Genomic DNA, 19,837 nt, shown 5'->3' with positions numbered 1-19,837 from the left:
ATACAGCACAGCTCCCTCCCTCTGAACAGCACTGTTTAAATAATTACAGTAATGCTGCATGTGCACCAATTATGACAACAAAGTAATGCAGTCTTTCTGAAAGAACACTGTACTGTTTATTTTTGTTTACGATGAACAATGGTTAAAAAAGGCACAGAAAGGAAAGAAATATGCCGAGCAGCTGCAGGACAGATGAGTCATACCGCAATATAACACTATCCGCCAGCCACAGCATGAAACATCAGCTGTATGTAAGGTGCAGTGCTAAAGGAAGCTTTCTTTAAATACATACAGTGACCAAACAGGGGCGGGTCTCTTCCCTGCAGCCCACATGCACTCTTTGCTTCAGTTGGGAAGTTGCCCTGTGTGAAAACCACAGACCAACATATCCTATAGGGACAAAATTATTTGCCCACACCTGTTTTTAGGGTTTGGGCTCGGCCTCTTAGCTCCAGTGAAGGGCAATCTTAATGCTTCAGCATACCAAGACATTTTGGACAATGCTATGCTTCCAACTTTGTGGCAACAGTCTGGGGAAGGCCCTTTTCTATTCCAACATGACTGTGCCCCAGTGCACAAAGCAAGGACTATAAAGACATGGTTTGACGAGTTCGGTGTGGAAGAACTTGACTGGCTCGCACAGAGCCCTGACCTCAACCCCATCGAGCACCTTTGGGATGAACTGGAACAGAGACTGCGAGCCAGGCCTTCTCGTCCAACATCAGTGCTTGACCTCATAAATGCTCTACAGAATGAATGGGCATAAATTCCCACAGAAACACTCCAAAATCCAGTGGAAAGCCTTCCAAGAAGAGTAGTAGCTGTTATAGCTGCAAAAGGGGGACCAACTCCATATTAAAGTATATGTATTTGAATACAATGTCATTACAATGTAATGGTCAGGCATCTGAATACTTTTGTCCATATAGTGTATCTCCAGCTATTCACTTCCAGCCAGTTACAAGTTAACTCTGGATGAATTCCACTTCCAAACCATGAACGGTTGACATTACCCTATTATTGACAAACAAACTTGTCCTTGCACAGAAGCAACTACAGCAGCAGGGACAGGCAGGCTCATCAGATAAGCATTGCTGACGTTCCAGATTGACGTTGCCTTAACTGTGGGGGCTATACATGTGATTTGGATGTGGTCAGCAACCATCTAACCAGAGAAGTTTCCAGAATCAGCCTTTCTCCATAATGCAGCTTTCAAGTGTTGCATGCATACACACACACACACACACACACACACACACACACACACACATACAAACACATGCATGCACGCACGCACGCACGCATGCATGCACGCACGCACGCACACAGTATTTCAGTCAGCTTCATCTAATTATGTACAAAGTGATAATGATAGGAGACTGAGCATCAAAAGAGCCAGATCCCAGATCCCAGGAGGATGTACAGATCTTATCTCTTTGCTCTGATTAAGGAAGAGGCTCTCTCACCAGGGCTGGGAGCCAGTCTGATGGTTTATTATATGCTGTAGTACAGCCTGTATTCATTTTCCAGGTCTTTGGATGTCTCTGCAACCATTTCCTGGTCCAAGCTTCAGGAATGTGTACATAGTCTAAGTGGACATGAAGGGTCTTAGTTGAGAACAATTAATAATGCATTGACCTCACTGACAACCGTCAACAAAGGACCAAGAAATCATACAGGCATTAGGATGTTTCAACACAGAAGAGTCTCGAGTCTCTTCATCAGATCAGAGCGGGCCTCAGTTCAGAACTTCACCAATATCACATACACCTCAGAATGACACACACTGTGTCAGTACCACAGCAGCCTAAAACTTTATTTGTCATATGCCACTGTACTGTACATAATATAAAGCAATTTCCACTTTCCTTTGCAGGAAGAACTGCATCCATGTGTTATATTGCCTTCTGGTTTGATAAATGACACTTTTTCAATACCTACAGAATGAAAAAACAGAAACATAGAACAATATATTGTCTATTTTTCACAACTGGCTGTTTTTTATGAGACTGGCCTGCACAACTTAGTCTGAGCTCACAGCAGCGCTGAAAGAAAAACTCAGCAACTGTCCGAGGCTAATGATGTGTACACATATACAGTGCCCAGCGGCTTTTGTGGAGGTTGTTCATCACACTAAGGGCACTAATTCAAATGGGATGTTATTTTGCCTGCATCAGTGACCCCTCTCAACCTCTTCCCTATTTGGAAAAACACCCTGCTTGTACATCCACTGATTCTCCTAAGATGGTCATCATGCCACATTTTGTCTGTTTCAGCACCAATTGTGATCATATGTAACATGCATAATCTGCACACCAGATAAGCAATCACTCATCACTTGAGAAACCCATTACACCAATCAATAGCTCTTGCTCTTGTCGCTGCAGTGTCTGGAAATCATGTCCAAGGCCCTCTAAAAATAACAAATTGGAACAGAGATCTTATAGCCTTTGAAATATAGATGAGTAAAAGCAGGCTTATAAATATTCCTGGAATCAATTAACTCATTTCTCAGATATAAGCTTCTGCTAGAAACCATCAAGCTCCAGCCCACTGACACACAGAGGAATTTTGACATCCAAATGCTATTATGTCGGCAGAAGACAGAAACGGGGACATAAGGCTGCGATGCAAATTCACTCCATCAGCGAAAGGTTTACAGCTTGAGCCGAGCCATTATTCACGGGACTCCTGAATCAGCAGGGGTGGAGTCTCTGGGTCAGTTCACAGGGAGCGGATGCCACGGTGCAAGCACAGGCAAGCCACCCTGCGGTGGGGGGGGGGGGGTGCACACCTGAACTGTGGCCAAGGCCTCTCTGGAGAACAGGGCATGATGCAGCTAATAATTGCTGTAAAAGGGAACAGCACTTTTAATCAGCCCACAACAATGCACAAGCATGCTCCCTGTCTCTGCATTCACCGTAAATAATTTACAGCCAGAATTAACAGGATGTATTATGTGAGTCTCATACCACATTTTTCACTGGGCAAAGTTGTGGCACACCCAAGTTCTCGTTAAGATTTCATATGCTTTACAGGAAAAAGAAAAAAATAATCATTCCACAGTTATTACACTGTTACACAGTAGGTTCCAGCGCAGGCTTCCTCTGGGGGCTGCTCTGCATACGAGGTCCACTGAGTCCTCTGAGCTCTTCACGCCTGACAAACTCACTGCAGCCACCCGATATGAACTTCCGGTCAAAGCACTGTGCTGAAGCAGAGGAAATCAACACTGATAAAACAACAGAGCTGAGGTTACATTTCCACATTGATTCGTTGGCCAATCTCAAATTACAAACTCACATTTGACATTTGAGTCCTTTTCAGCCTCATAGGGCTAATGACCGCAAACCAGGGGGTTTAATCTGACATTTTTCTATCTGCCCCTGAATAAAACACAGTTCCCCACAAAGTAAAAGAACATTTCTTAATATGAATGGGCTGAAAAAAGAAATTGCAATACGAGAGACTTTGGCAAAGTGACATCAAAATATTTTGGAATAATGATACCTATACACGCTCAAGATAATGTAATCCATTCCTTTAAAACAATGCTTTTGACAGTCTTCTGAGAATACTAATACTATCACAAATAACAATCCAAAGGAAAACTCACTGTCTTGGTTTAGTGTCTGGCACAATCGAACCATCAAAGTAAATAAAAATGTCAAAACAGCTGTCAGGGAAACAAATGTTGCTGAAGCTTTAATCCTGACATATGATGGAAGAGCAACCTCCAACACTGCCTGAAAGACAGAATTATGTTAAATTTTGCTTTGAAGTCACTTACTGAAGAGCAAAAACTTTTTTGAAAACAAAAACTTAAACCAACTAAGAAATCAAGCTAAATATAATAGTAGAGAACTGTACATTTTGTATATAGGAACAGCAAGTATTCTTAAAACTACTGACATTCCAAGATGCTATTCATGTTTAATCACTGCATATAGAATATGAAGCACGATGACTCCTTGTGTGTGTGTGTGTGTGTGTTTGGGGTGGCGTGGGGGAGGTTATTATAACATAAAACAAATGTGTCCTTTTCTCATTTGCTATTGTTATTCAGTTTTGTCTGAATACGCTGCTTCTAAATTCATAACATTCAAAGAAATGGGCACAGTTCAAACTTGTGTTCTAGTGAAATGCAATTTTCTTTGTATTGGTTTTCTGTCATCAGTGGTGGGTTTATGACTGGTGAGCAGTTCACGGATGCAGTGTTGGTCCCCAGTTGCTTCTGTGGCAGATTTCATTTGAACCTTTCCGTGCAGGGCGTCCAAGGTGTCAGCACCGTGCTGAATTACACAACCTTTCCACGTTTGATTTAAGACTGTGCTTTTGATGTGTAGCCCATTTATATCTGAAAAGCAGGAGTAATGAAGAAGAGACAGAAGATCGATGTTCACGACGGCACTAAGATGGGCACGGCAAACAGCACTGTTCATTTCCACTGCCTGGGCAGAGGAACCCAGATTAGGGGAAAGAAAATACTACGGAAAGATGATGTCAAAATAAAAAGATGCATCTGCTAACATCTCGGCCCATATCTGTACTATCTGTGCTCTGAGAAAGATAACAGATCCAAAAACTATCTGGATGACACACGCTACATGAGGAGTTCTCTGAAAGGAAACTGATTAATAACATGATTATGGAAATGGCCTCTTTGATTTAACATTAAAAGCAGAAAGAGCACAAAGCCAGCTCTCAAATGTTCTCAGTCAAACCGGTGATGGGTTATCTCGGGTGATATGTGGGTCAGCCGGGTACTTCCCAACATTTAGAAATACTGTCATGTCAGTCAGTCCAATTTCTTTCCTAATTACAGTGGGATGAATCAGTGTGCACAGGACACAAAAATATGGTGCCTCACATCTACTTGCCATTATTTAACACTACTGGATGGAGCCCACCACTATTACCACTGTCAACAGCACTACAGCAATGAGGATATAGTAAATAGATATTATGCTACTGCATCTAGAAAAAATGCATTTAGCCATGATTTGGCTAGAAAATGTCACTTTCCTTATGGAATGGGACAAAGACAGAAACACCAGTTTGGGTCTTCACAGGACAATAAATTAAGATTAAATTAAATCAATCAGGGTGTGAACTTTGCTGTATTGCTTTAAAAGTGTCACAGAAATTTGCTGAGTGTTTCCACTGAACTCTGAACAAGAAAAGAATGTTCATAAAAATGCATCACAAACTGGTAAAAGTCATCTGACCCTCATTTCAGGAGTAATTGAGTTTGAATATTAAAACCATGGCTGCTATGGATTTGTGCATGCCACAATATCAACATTAATGACTCTGTGCAGGGCTGATATATTGTGGAAAAACATTTTCCAAATGTTTCGGCGACTCTCAGAACGAGATATTACAATGGCATATTACAACGTTGTTCATCCAATAAGACACATGTAAGATCGTGACAGATTCTGTGAAATTATTACCATCGCTCTCTGACAGCAGTTTCCATTTCATCTGTCAATTGATTTTCGCTGAAAACTTTGTTTGCTCAGCACAGAATATAGGCCTCAGAAATCCCATAGAAAAGCGCACATAACGGTGTCTCTACATAAATCCCAACAGAGCTTTGATATATTGTTAGAGATGATGCTGGCAGAGAAAATGAGAGTTCTCTTATGAAAGCTGTCCAATAGACTGCTTTTGAAATAGTGTCCACATATGTTCCTGCTTCAACACTGTCTGAGGAGGGCAAGAGAACTGAATTTCAGGCAATTATATGCCAACAGGCCGCAGTAATGAATTTCAGGCTTCCAGCTTTTAACAGAGAAAAAGAATAGTATCTTCACCTTCCCACCCTTCTGTGCCTTCTGAACACAACTATACATACAACACAACTATCTAACTCAAAAAAACATTACATTTATGTGAGGCCAATATAAAACTACTACTGCTACAGCTGAGGTTCTACATAGAGTTGGCAAACAGCTATTGTAAAATAGGCATTTAAAATGATTTTGTTTAACCATAAATTTGTTTGAGTGCATGGACTTGCACTGCGAGTATTTTGCTTGTTTCAACACTAAAATCTGATGGTTCACTGGTTTTACTTTTCTTCATTGCAGGAAGACGGTCCCTTTACTGTCATACAGAATGCCTGAATCATACTGAGTATTTTCAGGTCATCAACTAAACTGGAAGCTGGTTTAAGCAAACTACGTCTATATTTATTAACAATTATGTGCACTTCATGAAACACTGGAGAGACAATAATAGGACTGTAAATCCTATAATAAATAATAAACTGATTTTTACAAGATGGACAGTAGACAAATACACAAAAGTAGACTAAAAAACTGCCTGCTACTTCGTCACTGTGACATCGACGCCATATTGGATTTTGAGTGACACTGGTTAACCGTTGACAGTTAGCCCATATGAATACCATACAAATCTCCAAGTTCCAGCCTTGTAACACTTCTAATACAGCACCTTTAGTTTTAAAGTTACAGTGTGACTTGCACAGCAGTGTGTGTCTTTTGGCCACCTCAGCAGCACAATCAGGAACTGACACTTTAAATGGACAACCAGCTACCACCCCTGGAAATGGATATATGAATGAATTGGACAAGACAGTTTGGCGGTGGAAAGGGTATGAAAGCAGATTACACAATAGACATCCACTTAAAAGGCAATCTGATTATCATTCCATGAGGGCACACCATTTGTCTACCGGCATAGCACATTTTTCATATTATTTATTGCGTGACTCAACCAAATGTGACACTTATTAAAAAATACGGACTGCAAGGCAGGGTGAGATTAAAGAGACAAAGAGCTGAATTAAGTTGAACAAAGTTTGAGCAAAGATCCAAGACAAATCCTTTCTCCTTTGAAACAGATGCTTATACTTACAGTACATTATTTTTAACATCTTTGAAAGAATACAAAAATCCCAGAATAGGATGGTCTTCACCATATTAAGCTGGCTGCTGGCATCTGAATTTTTTTTTAACATCACAGAGGGGAACATCAAAGCTATTTTGTAATCATGGACAAAAAAATAATAGTACTTAGACACATGTGATGCAGAAAACTATTTCTGAGTGAGACTGGAATAGATAACAAATTCACACAGTTTCACACAGTGATATATTAACTATATTAAATTATATTAAAAATTATATATATAAATTATATTAAAAATTATAATTCCACTCACAAACAGTCTGGAATGGAAGTCATTTGGCTCTGCAGGACTGTGAGGATCTATGGTCAGGGCAGTGGCCATTCATTAAAAGGTTGACAGTAATGCACATGCCCAGTGTCAGGATGACTGACATTTAGAGACACTAAATGTACCTATTCCACCGCAGCACCAACGCCTTCCTGAAGGTTGGATCAATCTGATTTCTGACCCTTGCACCATACCGGCTCGTGATTTTTCTTTATTTTGGGGGGGGGGTGGGGGTGGTGGTGGTGGGGGGGGGGTGTTGTGGGGTGGCGGTGGAGGGGGGCAGGCTGTGGCGTGATTTGCGCCCATTCGAAGCTGCACTGTAAAGTTAATTAACTGCCGTGTGGAATCAGCAGCCGGGTGACAGCTGAGACGCTGGCCATGTACTATTACGCAGCCCTTAACAGTGATGAATTAGTGTGCCTTTCCCCTGCTCTCCCCATCGCCGGCAGCTCAGCCACAGCACACCAGTGCTGGTCCTCCCAATCACTGCCTCCCTACATCAGGCCGGAAGCAGACACATGGAAGAAGACGGGCGGGCGCCACTGACAGCAATAGATATCTTCACGGCTGACGGACACTGTCTCCCTGAAATAACACTTGCGCTTGGAGCGCACAAGCTCATTAGGTGAAACTGAGAATCTTTATTAGATGTCTTATTTCACATCTATGTGTTCAACACAACAATGTTCCAATTTGCTTCCCCACCGGGAAATATTGTTTAAAAACACAACAAACGGTAACAACTGTTGATATCAAAATTAATTCATCAATTTTCCATAATGCAAGACCCTTTTTCAATTTGCATATGTAAATTAGGCTCAATACAAAGAACAGAACCTTGGAGTGTCTCACTTAAAGACATCTAATAATCACATGCTGTACAACAGAGATTCAAAATTGCTCATCACATAAACATCTTATTCACAAAATATACCACAATCATCATGATACAATTCATGAATTCTTGTCATAATATGTTCTTATGAAGACCAAAAGCAGACAAACCAAAAGAGAAGACTAACATGTTTCAAACCAGAAATATACATAACATTACTGCTTTGTACATAACATGGCACTGCTCACTAAATCATAGAAAGGAAAATTCTCGGACACATTTATCCAGTGAAATTTAGATTTTGTGCTATACGCCAATACAGCTAGATATTTTATTGGTACAATCCAGGGTAAGTCAATTTCACAGAGATATAATATCTGTGTTCTGTCCATTAATTGAACTTGCAACTTTCTGATTACCATCTTAGTTTCTGAACCACTGTGCCCCACTGCAGGCTGTAATTAGTGAGCAGGCAAAGAGAAGGCTTGGAGTAGTCCTGCTATAATGATCAGCAAAGACGGCCTGACAGTCACTTCGGTAAATCAAACAGTGAACTCTCCAGACATCTCCTCCGCTCTGTCCGGCTGCTTTGGTATTCACTGCGTTTAACCTGCTCCTTCACAATCTCCTGATTATAAACTTCTCTGACATGTTTTGCTCTCTGCCCGTGAGCCCAGGAGATTGCTCCAATTCAGTTTATAAGCGCCCTTGACCGGCACTCGGCTGAACCCATCTCTGACAGCATCGCCGGCTCACTATCAAATCCTTAGCATAAATGCTTCAAGGCTGGGCTTGCTATCCCAGACTGCCCCTTCCTCCCCGTATCTGGCTGAGGCATGAAATGTAGTCTTCAGCAGTGGACAGTGCTCCGCTTGCCAGTTCTTTTCACGTCATTTCCACAGCATTATCCTTCTTACTTTCATCTTTGGGATTATCTGGTAATCGTTTTGATTACCATCTCATAATCATTTTCCAGTGAGGCGCTCTCCAGTGTGCTTCTCAGAAATGTTTTTATTTTTCAGTTTGGCTTCATGTGTGCATTTTTTGCCACTCCTCATTTTTTGTCATTTGGTCAAGTGTAAACAGAGTAAATTATGTTTTTGCTAATGAGGCAGACCTTTCTTTGGCTCATCCATACACAACACAAAGAAAAACAGCTGGAGCCATTTTAAGAAGGAAACAGTCTTATACACAGAATGACAATAATTTCACAACAAGCATAGCAGAGAACAATGTTTGTATAGCAGAGCTGGAATGACACAAGTCAGTACTAAATGTATAATATGTATTAAAACATGAGCAAGTAAACTGACCTCAGTTTCCATTTTAGTTATTTCTCTTTATGATGGAAGCAAATTTGAAAATTCTTTTGTATAGAATAATCTGACACTAATGCAAGTTCAGAGAAACACATCCACAAATCTGCACAAACATTCCTGCCCTTACAATGAGGAGTGCCGGCAATGTTCTGCAGAAAAAAAAAATCACAGAGACCTTACAGAAACACGCCACGCTACAGTTCAAAATAATCAAGCAGAAGAAACGAACGCTCACCATTTCATCTGTGATGCTGTGCAGAAAATCCAGCCAGATCTTAATTACACTCAGGACAATACCTCGCTTTCAGGCACAGGGAGACAGAGCCTTCATTAACGTGGCACCACAGAGGTAAAAACAAACAAAAGCAGGCAATTACTTGAATCGCATATATATTTTCTCATAGTTGCTAATCTTGAAATTGTTTTTTTAAGAGAAGGCAAACTATTCAGTGTGATACATGCGATATGCAATCTGTACAGACAGGCAAAAGGAGTTTCTGACAAACTCAATGATTTATTTCATACTCAATGAGTTATGAAATGGGATGGGCCTGTAGCTACAGTAACTGCAGGTATGTCCACATCAAAGCACCTGTGGACAAGGTGAGCCCCTACAAGTCTGCTACCTCTCCACACCCCCCATACTAAGCCTACCCCCACATCCAGTCATCGGTGCAGCGGAACACACCTGCCTTAACAGGTGGGTCCCCCACATTAAAGGACCTTCAAATTGAGAAAGAAGAAAAGAATGTTTCCATTTAAATGACAGAGGAGGGTTGGAGGCTAAGCTCTTAGTGTCATCTATTTTCCACAAAGGGAAATCATTCTGTTTGAAGAGGAATACTATCCATTTTAAAAACCAGAGCAGCCCCCCAAAAAAGAGCAAAATCTTTGAGGCTAAAATCTGTCTCCAGCTAAAATATGCATCAAAATATTCTTACATTCTCTGCATAATGTGAGTGGACGATTTCAAAGATATAAAAATATCCCTGTACACATGGCAATCTGAGTATCCTGAATAAACCCTCTAACGGACAAGCTTTAATTTTCCCATTCACTTATATGTTATTGCACTCAGCTTCTTCAGGATGCTTGGCTATTCCCTTGTAACCTCACATCCCAGTCACCCCCACTGTCTGTCTTGGTCCCTATGTGATGGAACAAGCTTCCTGTGTTGGTCAGAACCGCTGAAACACTCACCACCTTTCATCACAGACCCACCTCTTCAGGTTACGTCTCAACCCCACTACTCAAGCGTGATCTTTTGTCCCTCTTACACACAATTATATATGTGGAAGTCTACATCAGGAGATTTATGTCATTGGGCATAGGGTCTACTTGCATATCTGCTGCTACTTAGCATTATATGTAAACAGTACAGTCATTAAGTTGCACATACTGCTGTCTTACATGTCAATCCAGGCATATGTTTGTTATTTATGCACTATTTTTGCCACTGACACTTGTTCATGTGTGGTTATTGGTGTCCTGTTTGTGCTATTTTTCATGCCCCTTTATTAGATGTACTATGTAAGTTGCTTTGGATGAGAGCATCTGCTACAGACAATAATCTAATGTAATAATGCAACTGTGCATAAAATAGCATTTGGGAGAATGGCTTGTAAGATTCTTTTGGATTCTCTTGTGCTGTTTTATTAGCAATTTTGCAAAAATATTTTATTGTGAACTATTGTTCACATCAATATCCTTAACAATGGCAGATAATAGCATGATGAAAGAGAACATGGCCATTCTTCAGTTTATATCTGCTGCAGTTTTTATCTGCTGCCATTTATGGCTGATTGCAACACTCATAGACAATGGGTGCTCAGTCAGGATTAATGGCAAGGAATTGTAACAGTAGAGTTTACTGATGTAAAGTCTGAAGAAAACTTCCGTATGTCACCATATTCATTAAACAAATTATGTGAAATAGTGGATAAAGCTATAAAACCTCTTGATGCTGGAGTGTAAATACTTGTCCTGCTTTCTTTGAGTGCTGCCACTGTCCTGTACAAATGGAGAACAGTATCATCTGGTCATGAATCGGTATAAGATGTTTGATGAATATTATGTTAATAACTGAATATTCCACACCATATTTATGTTTCTCATAACTGGAATATGGGTTCCGGTTGTGGTTATTGGAAAACAGTGTTTACACAATTCAAGTCATAGTAAAAAAAAATCATATCAGTGTTATTATCTGAATATTAATGTGTGTGCACATATAGTCACATTTGTAGTAATTACATGGTGTTTAAAATATGCATGAAATGTTCAACCTAACCAAACTAACCAACCTGGCATATATTGTGACAAACCACAGATCATCAGAAATGAGTGTCCCTCCTTGTTTTAGGCAAACTAAACATACCAACGCATTCATCTGATGTGATTGTTAATGTGTTTGCCTTGGGTCATCATTAGCAGGCAGAGCTTACACTCCTTTTCAGCCGGTGAATTAAGAGAAATATACCATTGAGAAACACAATACAAATTACCTTTTACATACAGGTACACTGACAACCTCTTTCAGTACAATTATGGGAATTAATTTCAAGCATTTTTGAAATGCTACAGAAAACTTTTTTTTTTTACTCTCCCTGAAATTAAATTACACACTAAGCACAAATAACATGAGCAAACATATAATTTAAAACCTATTACTGCTAATGAGGGAAACTGAAATTATTTGTTACTGTATTAACCCCTTGTGTGTTTAAAGCATAGACATCATTTTCTAACAATGTGTGGGAGCTACAAAACCTTCTCCTTGCTTTCCAGCTTCCATTTGTCCAGATGGCCGTAATGTTCACTAATAAACAATCCGCTTAATTAGCAGTGATCTTTCAAGATCGAATCAGCAGAATCGATCTTCTGCTGGCATGCTCTGACGTGTGAGAGGAATAGCAATCACCCTGATCTGTGGTTTTTGGACAATTTCATTAAGAAACATTCATTTAAACTTACATGTATAATAAGGGGCAATCCTGTTCTGCGTTCGACATAAATTAATCCACTGTTGATTACTTATAATTCTTGCTTTTTGTGTTTTCAGCATTTCACAGCACCAAAGTGGATGGTTAAAAATCTGTAAATTTATGTAATGATTCACCAATGCAATATAAACACAGACAATTCAAGACGAGGCGTTCTGCAGCTACAAAGAAAACTAAGTATTTATTTATTTATTTATTGATTGATTGATTGATTGCACAACCTCTTCCCTTTGCCTTTGAAGACATGGAAACAACTGTTTATTGATATGTTCTTGATAACATTTTTTCCCAAAAGATGACATAAAACATGTATTAAGCGTGCACTACTGCTGTGAATGGCAACTGTCAATGACTGCAAGTAGTCCGAGCATAGGCGTCATTTACACTGGGGATGCTGGTGACATGTCCCCACCACTTTTTGTTGTGGCCCATTTCGTCCCCACCACTTTAAAAAAGGTGTGAACACGTTAAACCCGTCATTGTCCCCAGCACTTTTCAAAACAGACACCCGTGAGTTCGAGCACTACTAGACACCACGGGCACTGTAGAGGACGGCCACTGTAAAGCATGATGGCTCTTTGGCGCAACACCTGTCTGGGCAAAACCAGAACTGCTGGCGACAGATGGTGTCTGTCACAGTGATTATCTATCCCTCTGCCTTCACCTGTATTACACTCCTCATCAATTACTGCAGCTTACCAGCACTGGAACACACTTCGCACACAATGCATGTCATCCCAACGACAGTACAATCAACACAAATCAGAAATAACTCCAAAATCAAGCTACCTGTCAGCAGATGATACATTTATATGTTCATCACCCTGTCAATCCATGTTTGAAGTTACCCAAGCATGATTTTAATTTACAGTAGAACAGCAATTCTAGAGATGCGCACAAGCACCATTTGAGCATTATTTTTTGTGGATATAATATATGCTAAATTGCTGTTTTTTTATTTAATTTACACCACTGCCTGCATAACAGCATCCTTTAATCCCCTTGAGATGTGTTTCCTGAAGAGAGGCCTGTTAAGAAATGATAAACTATCCACTTCATCTTATCTCTCTGCGATTATACATGGATTTCATAGATTTTTATACACATACATCTCAAGTGGTACTAGAAATCAGCAAACTTGTTTATTGCACTGGCTACATGCAGTACACAAAAAATGTTAATAGCACAAAAAAATCTACACACTCAAATGTGCTTTATAGTTGTGGAGTCCATAACAAATTAATTTTGACTAGCTACTCAACAATCTCTCTACTGCATTCTCATCCTTGCCAAGCAGTGGACCATTTGTGAAGGGAGTCCTCTGTCTAACACACCAGTCATTCTGAATGCACTCTTTTCAAAGTGGGTGTTGCCCTGAGCAGATGAATGTTGGCTGAGGGAGTGGGGCATCTCAACATCACAAGTTCTCAGTTGTACAGCTCCGCACTCTCAAAAGCTAGTCTAAATAAACAAACGAACCCAGTAACAGCCTGTGATTGAGTCTCAGAATCATTTATCTCCCAGGCAAATGTCTGAGATAAATTTGGTGAATTGGCCGTGGATGAGGGAGGTGCTTCCGCTCACCAGCGCAGTGGGGCTGGATCCGGGGTGCAGCATCATGAGAAAGCTTTGAAATTCCCATCAGCCTTTTGAAGCCTGTCTCACTGCTCTGCACTCTCTGCATTTTCATCTCCTCCATCTCTCTTCATTTGTGGAAAAGCTTTCAGGGCACAGTCAAGCTGCTGGTAATGAACTAAAATACAAGGCTGCTACTGTGTGAAAGACACCACTGATATAAAATAAATCTCAAACGTGCAGAACAAAAGAGTGAATTATGTGCATTATGATACTTTGCGTAAACAAAAAGTTGGCTTTACTGCGGTAGTCAAGATCTCTCCACCGGGAATTGTGGGTCTTTTGTCATGAAAATCTCATTTGAATATTCGCTTGTACAGTACTGTACATATGGATCACAACAAAACCCTTTCATGGAGCCCTGAAAGCAATAACACCACCACCAACAAAAGGAGCTATAATGTGATGACACTTGTGATCCCTGAAGAGTCTAATTTCACCCTGCTGAGTAGAATGAGACCAGAACATGACACGGATACGTTCAGGAAAGAAAGAAGGGGAACATTTCCTGTAAATGTGCTCCAAAATGACGGTGGAGAGGAAGATATATGTCACTTTTAGATTTTGAATAATTCCACAGCCACATGCGCGCAAACTGTGGCACTTGAGCGAGGTGAGATAGGAGACAGACAGAGTAAGGCTGCCAGGCATCTCCGTTCCACAACTCTCCCATAGGGAAGCTTGCACTACCACTGTCCTTCTGCTTCATGGCTGGTGGATTCAGAGGGTGAACAGACCCCTAACCGTCTACCCTGCAGGAGCAGTGTGAGAAAGCAGAGGTGCAAGAGAGTGGCTCTGGCGGAGTACTCCCTGCTTTGCACAACACACTTACTATTCAAACTGCTCCTCTGTGTGCTGTGTTAAATGAACGCTCCAGATAAATTCTCTCCTACCCTGTGGCAGCGTTATTTATACGGAAATATATAATGACTGAATGTACACGATTATTGCAAAAGTTGTATAAACGGTTATTAAACCAAATCCCCAGCTAAAAAGACAGCACTGGCAGAGAGGATAAACATTCTGATTATTCAAATTCAAACAATGTAGAGTGCAAAAAATGAGGGCAGTGCACTGTAGCACAATGGAAAGAAAACAAAACACTTTACCAGTTCAAAGATAAATCACAAATTCAAAGCACTTTCTAACTCATCAACACTCCAACCTTAGCTGATGTGTTACACAACAATGCAAGATAAGAATTGTTCCCAATTCAGTCAGATTTTTGTGCTTTCGTGACAAAAAAATCAAATGCAATAAACAAACCCATCACATTTTCCATGCAATGTCAGGCAAGGGCACAGACCTGCAGTTTTTAATTTCTCAATGTACACAAGTATACATTTCACAGCAGAGCAATCCTTTCAAGAAATCAAGGAAATGGCTGCCAGCCATGGACTAACTTGGTCCACCAAGAAGATCCCAAAAGTAGCAATGGCATGTGTCAGAGGACATAAACATACCACTATAGCAAAACCAACACAAAAATTGAAAGGAAACCCATAGATTTACCCAAATGATGCAGACTTCCATTGACGACAGGGGTATGTTCTTCTACACAGTGGAGTAATAAGGTTGCCGGGGCTTTCTGTGACTTCGATAGGTAAAGAAGCGTGCCGCCTTCAAAGAGAGAGGGAGAAACAAATGTTTCAATGCATAGATGATTGTTTTAGCACAGCATATAGGGACAAACACCCACCCCAGATCAAATACACAGCAGATAGAAAAGCATGAAAAAAAGATCACTCTGCAGTGCCCTGACAAATTGAAGTCATGACTCCATATTGTTCAGTTGTAGAAGCATAAACGTATCTCTGGTGTTCCTCCATTTAAAATGATGCCAATACTTACTGTTCATAGACAAGTGTAATTCACAGTATTCCAACAGCAATCAAGTGGGATAATGAAAGGAGCATTAGTCATCCCTGGAGAGTGAGAGGCCATGCATTTGTACTTGATAGAAATCACTGTACAGACCAGTACCAAAGCCCTCAGCCCACACAGTCTATTCAGCTGACCAAGGCATTCATGAAAAAGAAATTATTCATTATTTTCATCTGGCGCGCTTCGCATTTCAATGACTTCAAATGAGCAGGGGGAGCCCTGCAAGCCGGCTGAATGCCAAAATGTGGAGCAAAGGGATACAGTCAGGGAAGGAGTATGTGAATGTCGCAGATTTTCGGAAAATTACGTGAAGCTCTGCCTAACACAACCAAGGGGGTTTCAGCCTGACACAGGCGAGAGACTGGTGAACAGGTCAATGTGCTGCTTTAAGAAGGCAGGCAACAGTGGAAGAATGAAGTAACCTCGCTGTAACGCCCAGGCGGCAGTAGAGTGCCAGGGGCCATATACAGTGGCCTGGGGGGGGCGGACTTAAATGCAGCACTCGTATCAGCTCCAGGAGTCTAATTGCTGCAGCAGCGTGAGTAATGGGAGAAGCAGCCACATGTCATCAAGCGAATTTGCTCAGACTGACGCTGACTGGCAGACAACAATAATGTGCTCAGGGGAGTCAGGACGGCTCTCCTGAGGCAGCCATGACAGATGATGTCGTCAGGATTAGCAGCGCCACACCCAAATCCGTCACCTGTCCCCTTTCAGAAGCACTCGTTCCTCCCATAACAACCTAGTCTATGTCCCGCCTCCCCCAGAACTGTTGTGATTTTGGTGCGCATCTGAGAACAATCGTTACTTTTAAGTTCAACCTCATGTAACATTATTAATTAAATTTCCGTGACCTAAATCACTGCCACTATATATACCAAAGCTACTAATTACATTCAGAGAAATGTCAGGTTAGGTAAATTACTGTGAATACTGTGAAGCTGGACAGCTGCTCAAAATGGCTTCCACAAAGAATGGTTATAACTGTCCAATTAGCTAGTTAGTGGGCTTCTTAATATCAAATCTGACAAGTATCATCAAAATTTATCAACTGAGTATAGCATGTCAGTGTACTGTAAGAAAACCTTGGTTCCCTCATTGGAAAACAGGCAAGCTTCACCAAGAATGGGCTAGCTGTTCAATATCTGCCTTCCGCCACACACACACACACACACACACACACATTATTTCTACATTAATACTTTACAAGATGCACATTGAGATATTTTGAAATGAGAGCAGAATCTGTAGAGGCTACATTACTAGTGTGAATGTTAATGTTTCCGCGTGGACATCAGGGAATACTTAACTAAAGGTATATGAAGTCATAAAAACCTTTGATGCACTGTGGAAAGTATATTAATATAAAGTGAACTGATAAAGACTATTCAAACCAATGATTTTGAAACCATCCGAGCTGGGCAAGACTTCAGCCATTTTGAACAGGTCATTTAAATTAATTCAAGAAAGGATATGACCATACTCTCCTGGAGTAATTATTATTGCCAGAGCAAGTTGCTACCAGAGCAAATTAATAAAGCTGTCTGTGAGAGCTACTGTCGGGAAAATGAAATGTAATGCATCAGTGATCAGCAGATCATTCCGAAGAAACCAGGAAAGGCGTCTCAGATCAACAACCTGCCACCCCTGAACCCCAACATCCACTATACCTATGTGCATCCCTGCTCCACTAATGAGGTGGTAGATCATCTACAGCCAGATAAACAACATCAGGGTTGAGATCAGTGTGCATCGGACCCTTTCAACAGTGACATTTCCTGAGACATGATTCTCTCCTGCGAGAGCCAGAAGCCAGAGCACATGCAAGGTGGTGGTATTCAGTGCCTAACACTGCTTTGTTGAGCTTTCTTTGACCTCAGTCTGGGAAAAACATTTGTGGCAGCTGCCCTCCCTCATGGGCGAAACCGGCAGACACAGTGCTACTACTGGGGGCCTCTCAGAACACAGCTCCATGGCTCCATCACTCTGTGCATCAGTGCAGGCCCGAATGGAGATAATGCCCTGAGAGGTCATGAATGTGCAGCGCTCTCCATTTGAAAGTGTGGCAGGCTAAGGACAGAAAAGAGACTTGTGGTCCTTTGATTTGCACTTCTGATAACATGCCGCATTGTGTAGTTAGCCTTCCATGCTGAAAGCCTTTGATTCCACTGCTCTGCCCTTGATTTCGGCACTTCTTCTAAGGCTACGCATATTTGTGGCTGTGAAACAGGCATGATCTTCAAAAACAATATCACAATATGAGTCCATGTTTTCATCATTTTTTTCTGGTTCACATTATCCTTTAGGGAATTCTGTTGATAAGTAGCCAATAGCACATGGGTTCCTAGATGCTTCAATGTTGTATTATGTGGCGGTGATCATTACAGCATTACATCATTTAGGCTAATGGAGCCCCTGACATCTTTAAAAAAAAAACACGTATTTCACATCTGAGGGAAAAAGCTCCTTTAATTCTTGTACAATACATGACTAATAGTAGGAGCTAACCGAACAGTCTCATTCCATACTCTTGCTGTTTCTTCATACTAAATTATTAATTTCCAAATGCTAATGTTATTTCTTTTTCCTTTTTTGCAGTGGCAGAGTGTTAAGCTCAGAGAAACATGAATTATTCAGATTTTATCCCTTCCCAGTGTTATGAGTTTTTGAATTGTGTAACAAATACATGAGCTAAAATAAGTTAACTTCAGCATCATGACTAAAGGAAAACATTACCACTGTTAATACAAAATGCCAGATGTGACTGTGATGTGAGTAATCTCTGTTTTAGGGCCATGTTAAACTAGTGGGTCTTATGAGCAAATGCAAGTGGAGGACTAACAAGCTTTGCTTCTCTGTGACCCCCCCAGCTCCCAGATAATAATCCCCCATGCCATTGGGTTAAGTCCTATGGAGATTTCTACTTGTTTCCCATATAAGCCTCCTGTTATCGCTGGAGAGCAGGTTCTGTGTTACATAACTGAGATCACCAAAACACCCTTGGTCCGTAACATCAAATATATCTAACAGCTTGCAAAAGCACAATGCCAGCCTCAGATTAGAGGATTCAAGGACTAATTGTACTTGGCAACACCACTATGCACTCCAGTATATTATTCCAAAGCCACATCTAAAATAAACAGAACTTCTGTAACTCTACTCTCCCTCCCCCTCCAGAAAAATGACCTTCAACAGCATAAGCAGACAACTTTTTTTCCTGACACATGGTGCAATTGTTCAAGCAAACATCACCTGACAAAGATTCTTGCGCTGAATGCAAGCTCATTAAATCCAGTCGGATGGCATAGCATTTGACGTCTCTGCCCTTCCTCCACGCAAACAAATCACATTATTTTTGCTTAGGGCATTTTTATATTGTCACCTAAAAGGGCTCCTGGAATCACTCTCTGAAAAACATGAACTCAGAAAATATTTTTGGCAGAATGTACAGTGCCAAACATTTATCAACCAGGCTTGTAAAGGCCACCTACAGAACTAGGTTTAGTATGTCCAAAAAGACTTTCCTTGGGTTTCATTTTCAAATGTATATTGTCTTTCAGAAAGATTGACAATAATGTTAAGTTCCAATTAGACACATACTATATCTTCAATGATAGAACAACAGTGTTGATTGCATTGACCTTACAGTAGGTGCCCTTTTAACTTCTAGCAAAGGCCTTTGAAGCCTGGTTCTCCCAAACTGGTCTGATGAGAGTGACCCTGAAAACCAAGGGTAAATTGCAATTAGTTCAAGCTATTTGGGTCCATTGACATCCATTGATTGATTTGACATTTCATGAAATAGCTTCTTTGACCCATGAAGTGGGAAAACGTGACCTTGAAATATTGATAACGAAATCTGTACCATCCGTTTATTTCTCTCTGCCAGCAGATTCATTGACCATGTTGCTCTTCGCAATGAAAGGAAGGTCGGGCTTTGAGCGCTAATGCGCTC

The 19,837-nt window shown here is 40.8% G+C and overlaps 1 protein-coding gene across 3 annotated transcripts in view; it reads right to left on the bottom strand.

The window, feature by feature from the left end:
• The window catches only part of iqsec1b (IQ motif and Sec7 domain ArfGEF 1b), a 178,684-nt gene that overhangs the window by 110,817 nt on the left and 48,030 nt on the right, over window positions 1-19,837 (bottom strand). For all 3 annotated transcript variants that reach the window (XM_036530237.1, XM_036530230.1, XM_036530231.1), the window contains one exon: window positions 15,511-15,618. In XM_036530237.1, the coding sequence (XP_036386130.1) occupies window positions 15,511-15,618 (108 nt within the window). The remainder of the gene's footprint in view (window positions 1-15,510; window positions 15,619-19,837) is intronic.

The sequence above is a fragment of the Megalops cyprinoides genome, chromosome 6 (genome assembly GCF_013368585.1).
Source record: "Megalops cyprinoides isolate fMegCyp1 chromosome 6, fMegCyp1.pri, whole genome shotgun sequence".
Lineage (NCBI taxonomy): Eukaryota > Metazoa > Chordata > Actinopteri > Elopiformes > Megalopidae > Megalops > Megalops cyprinoides.
This window is presented reverse-complemented; position numbering and strand designations above follow the sequence as displayed.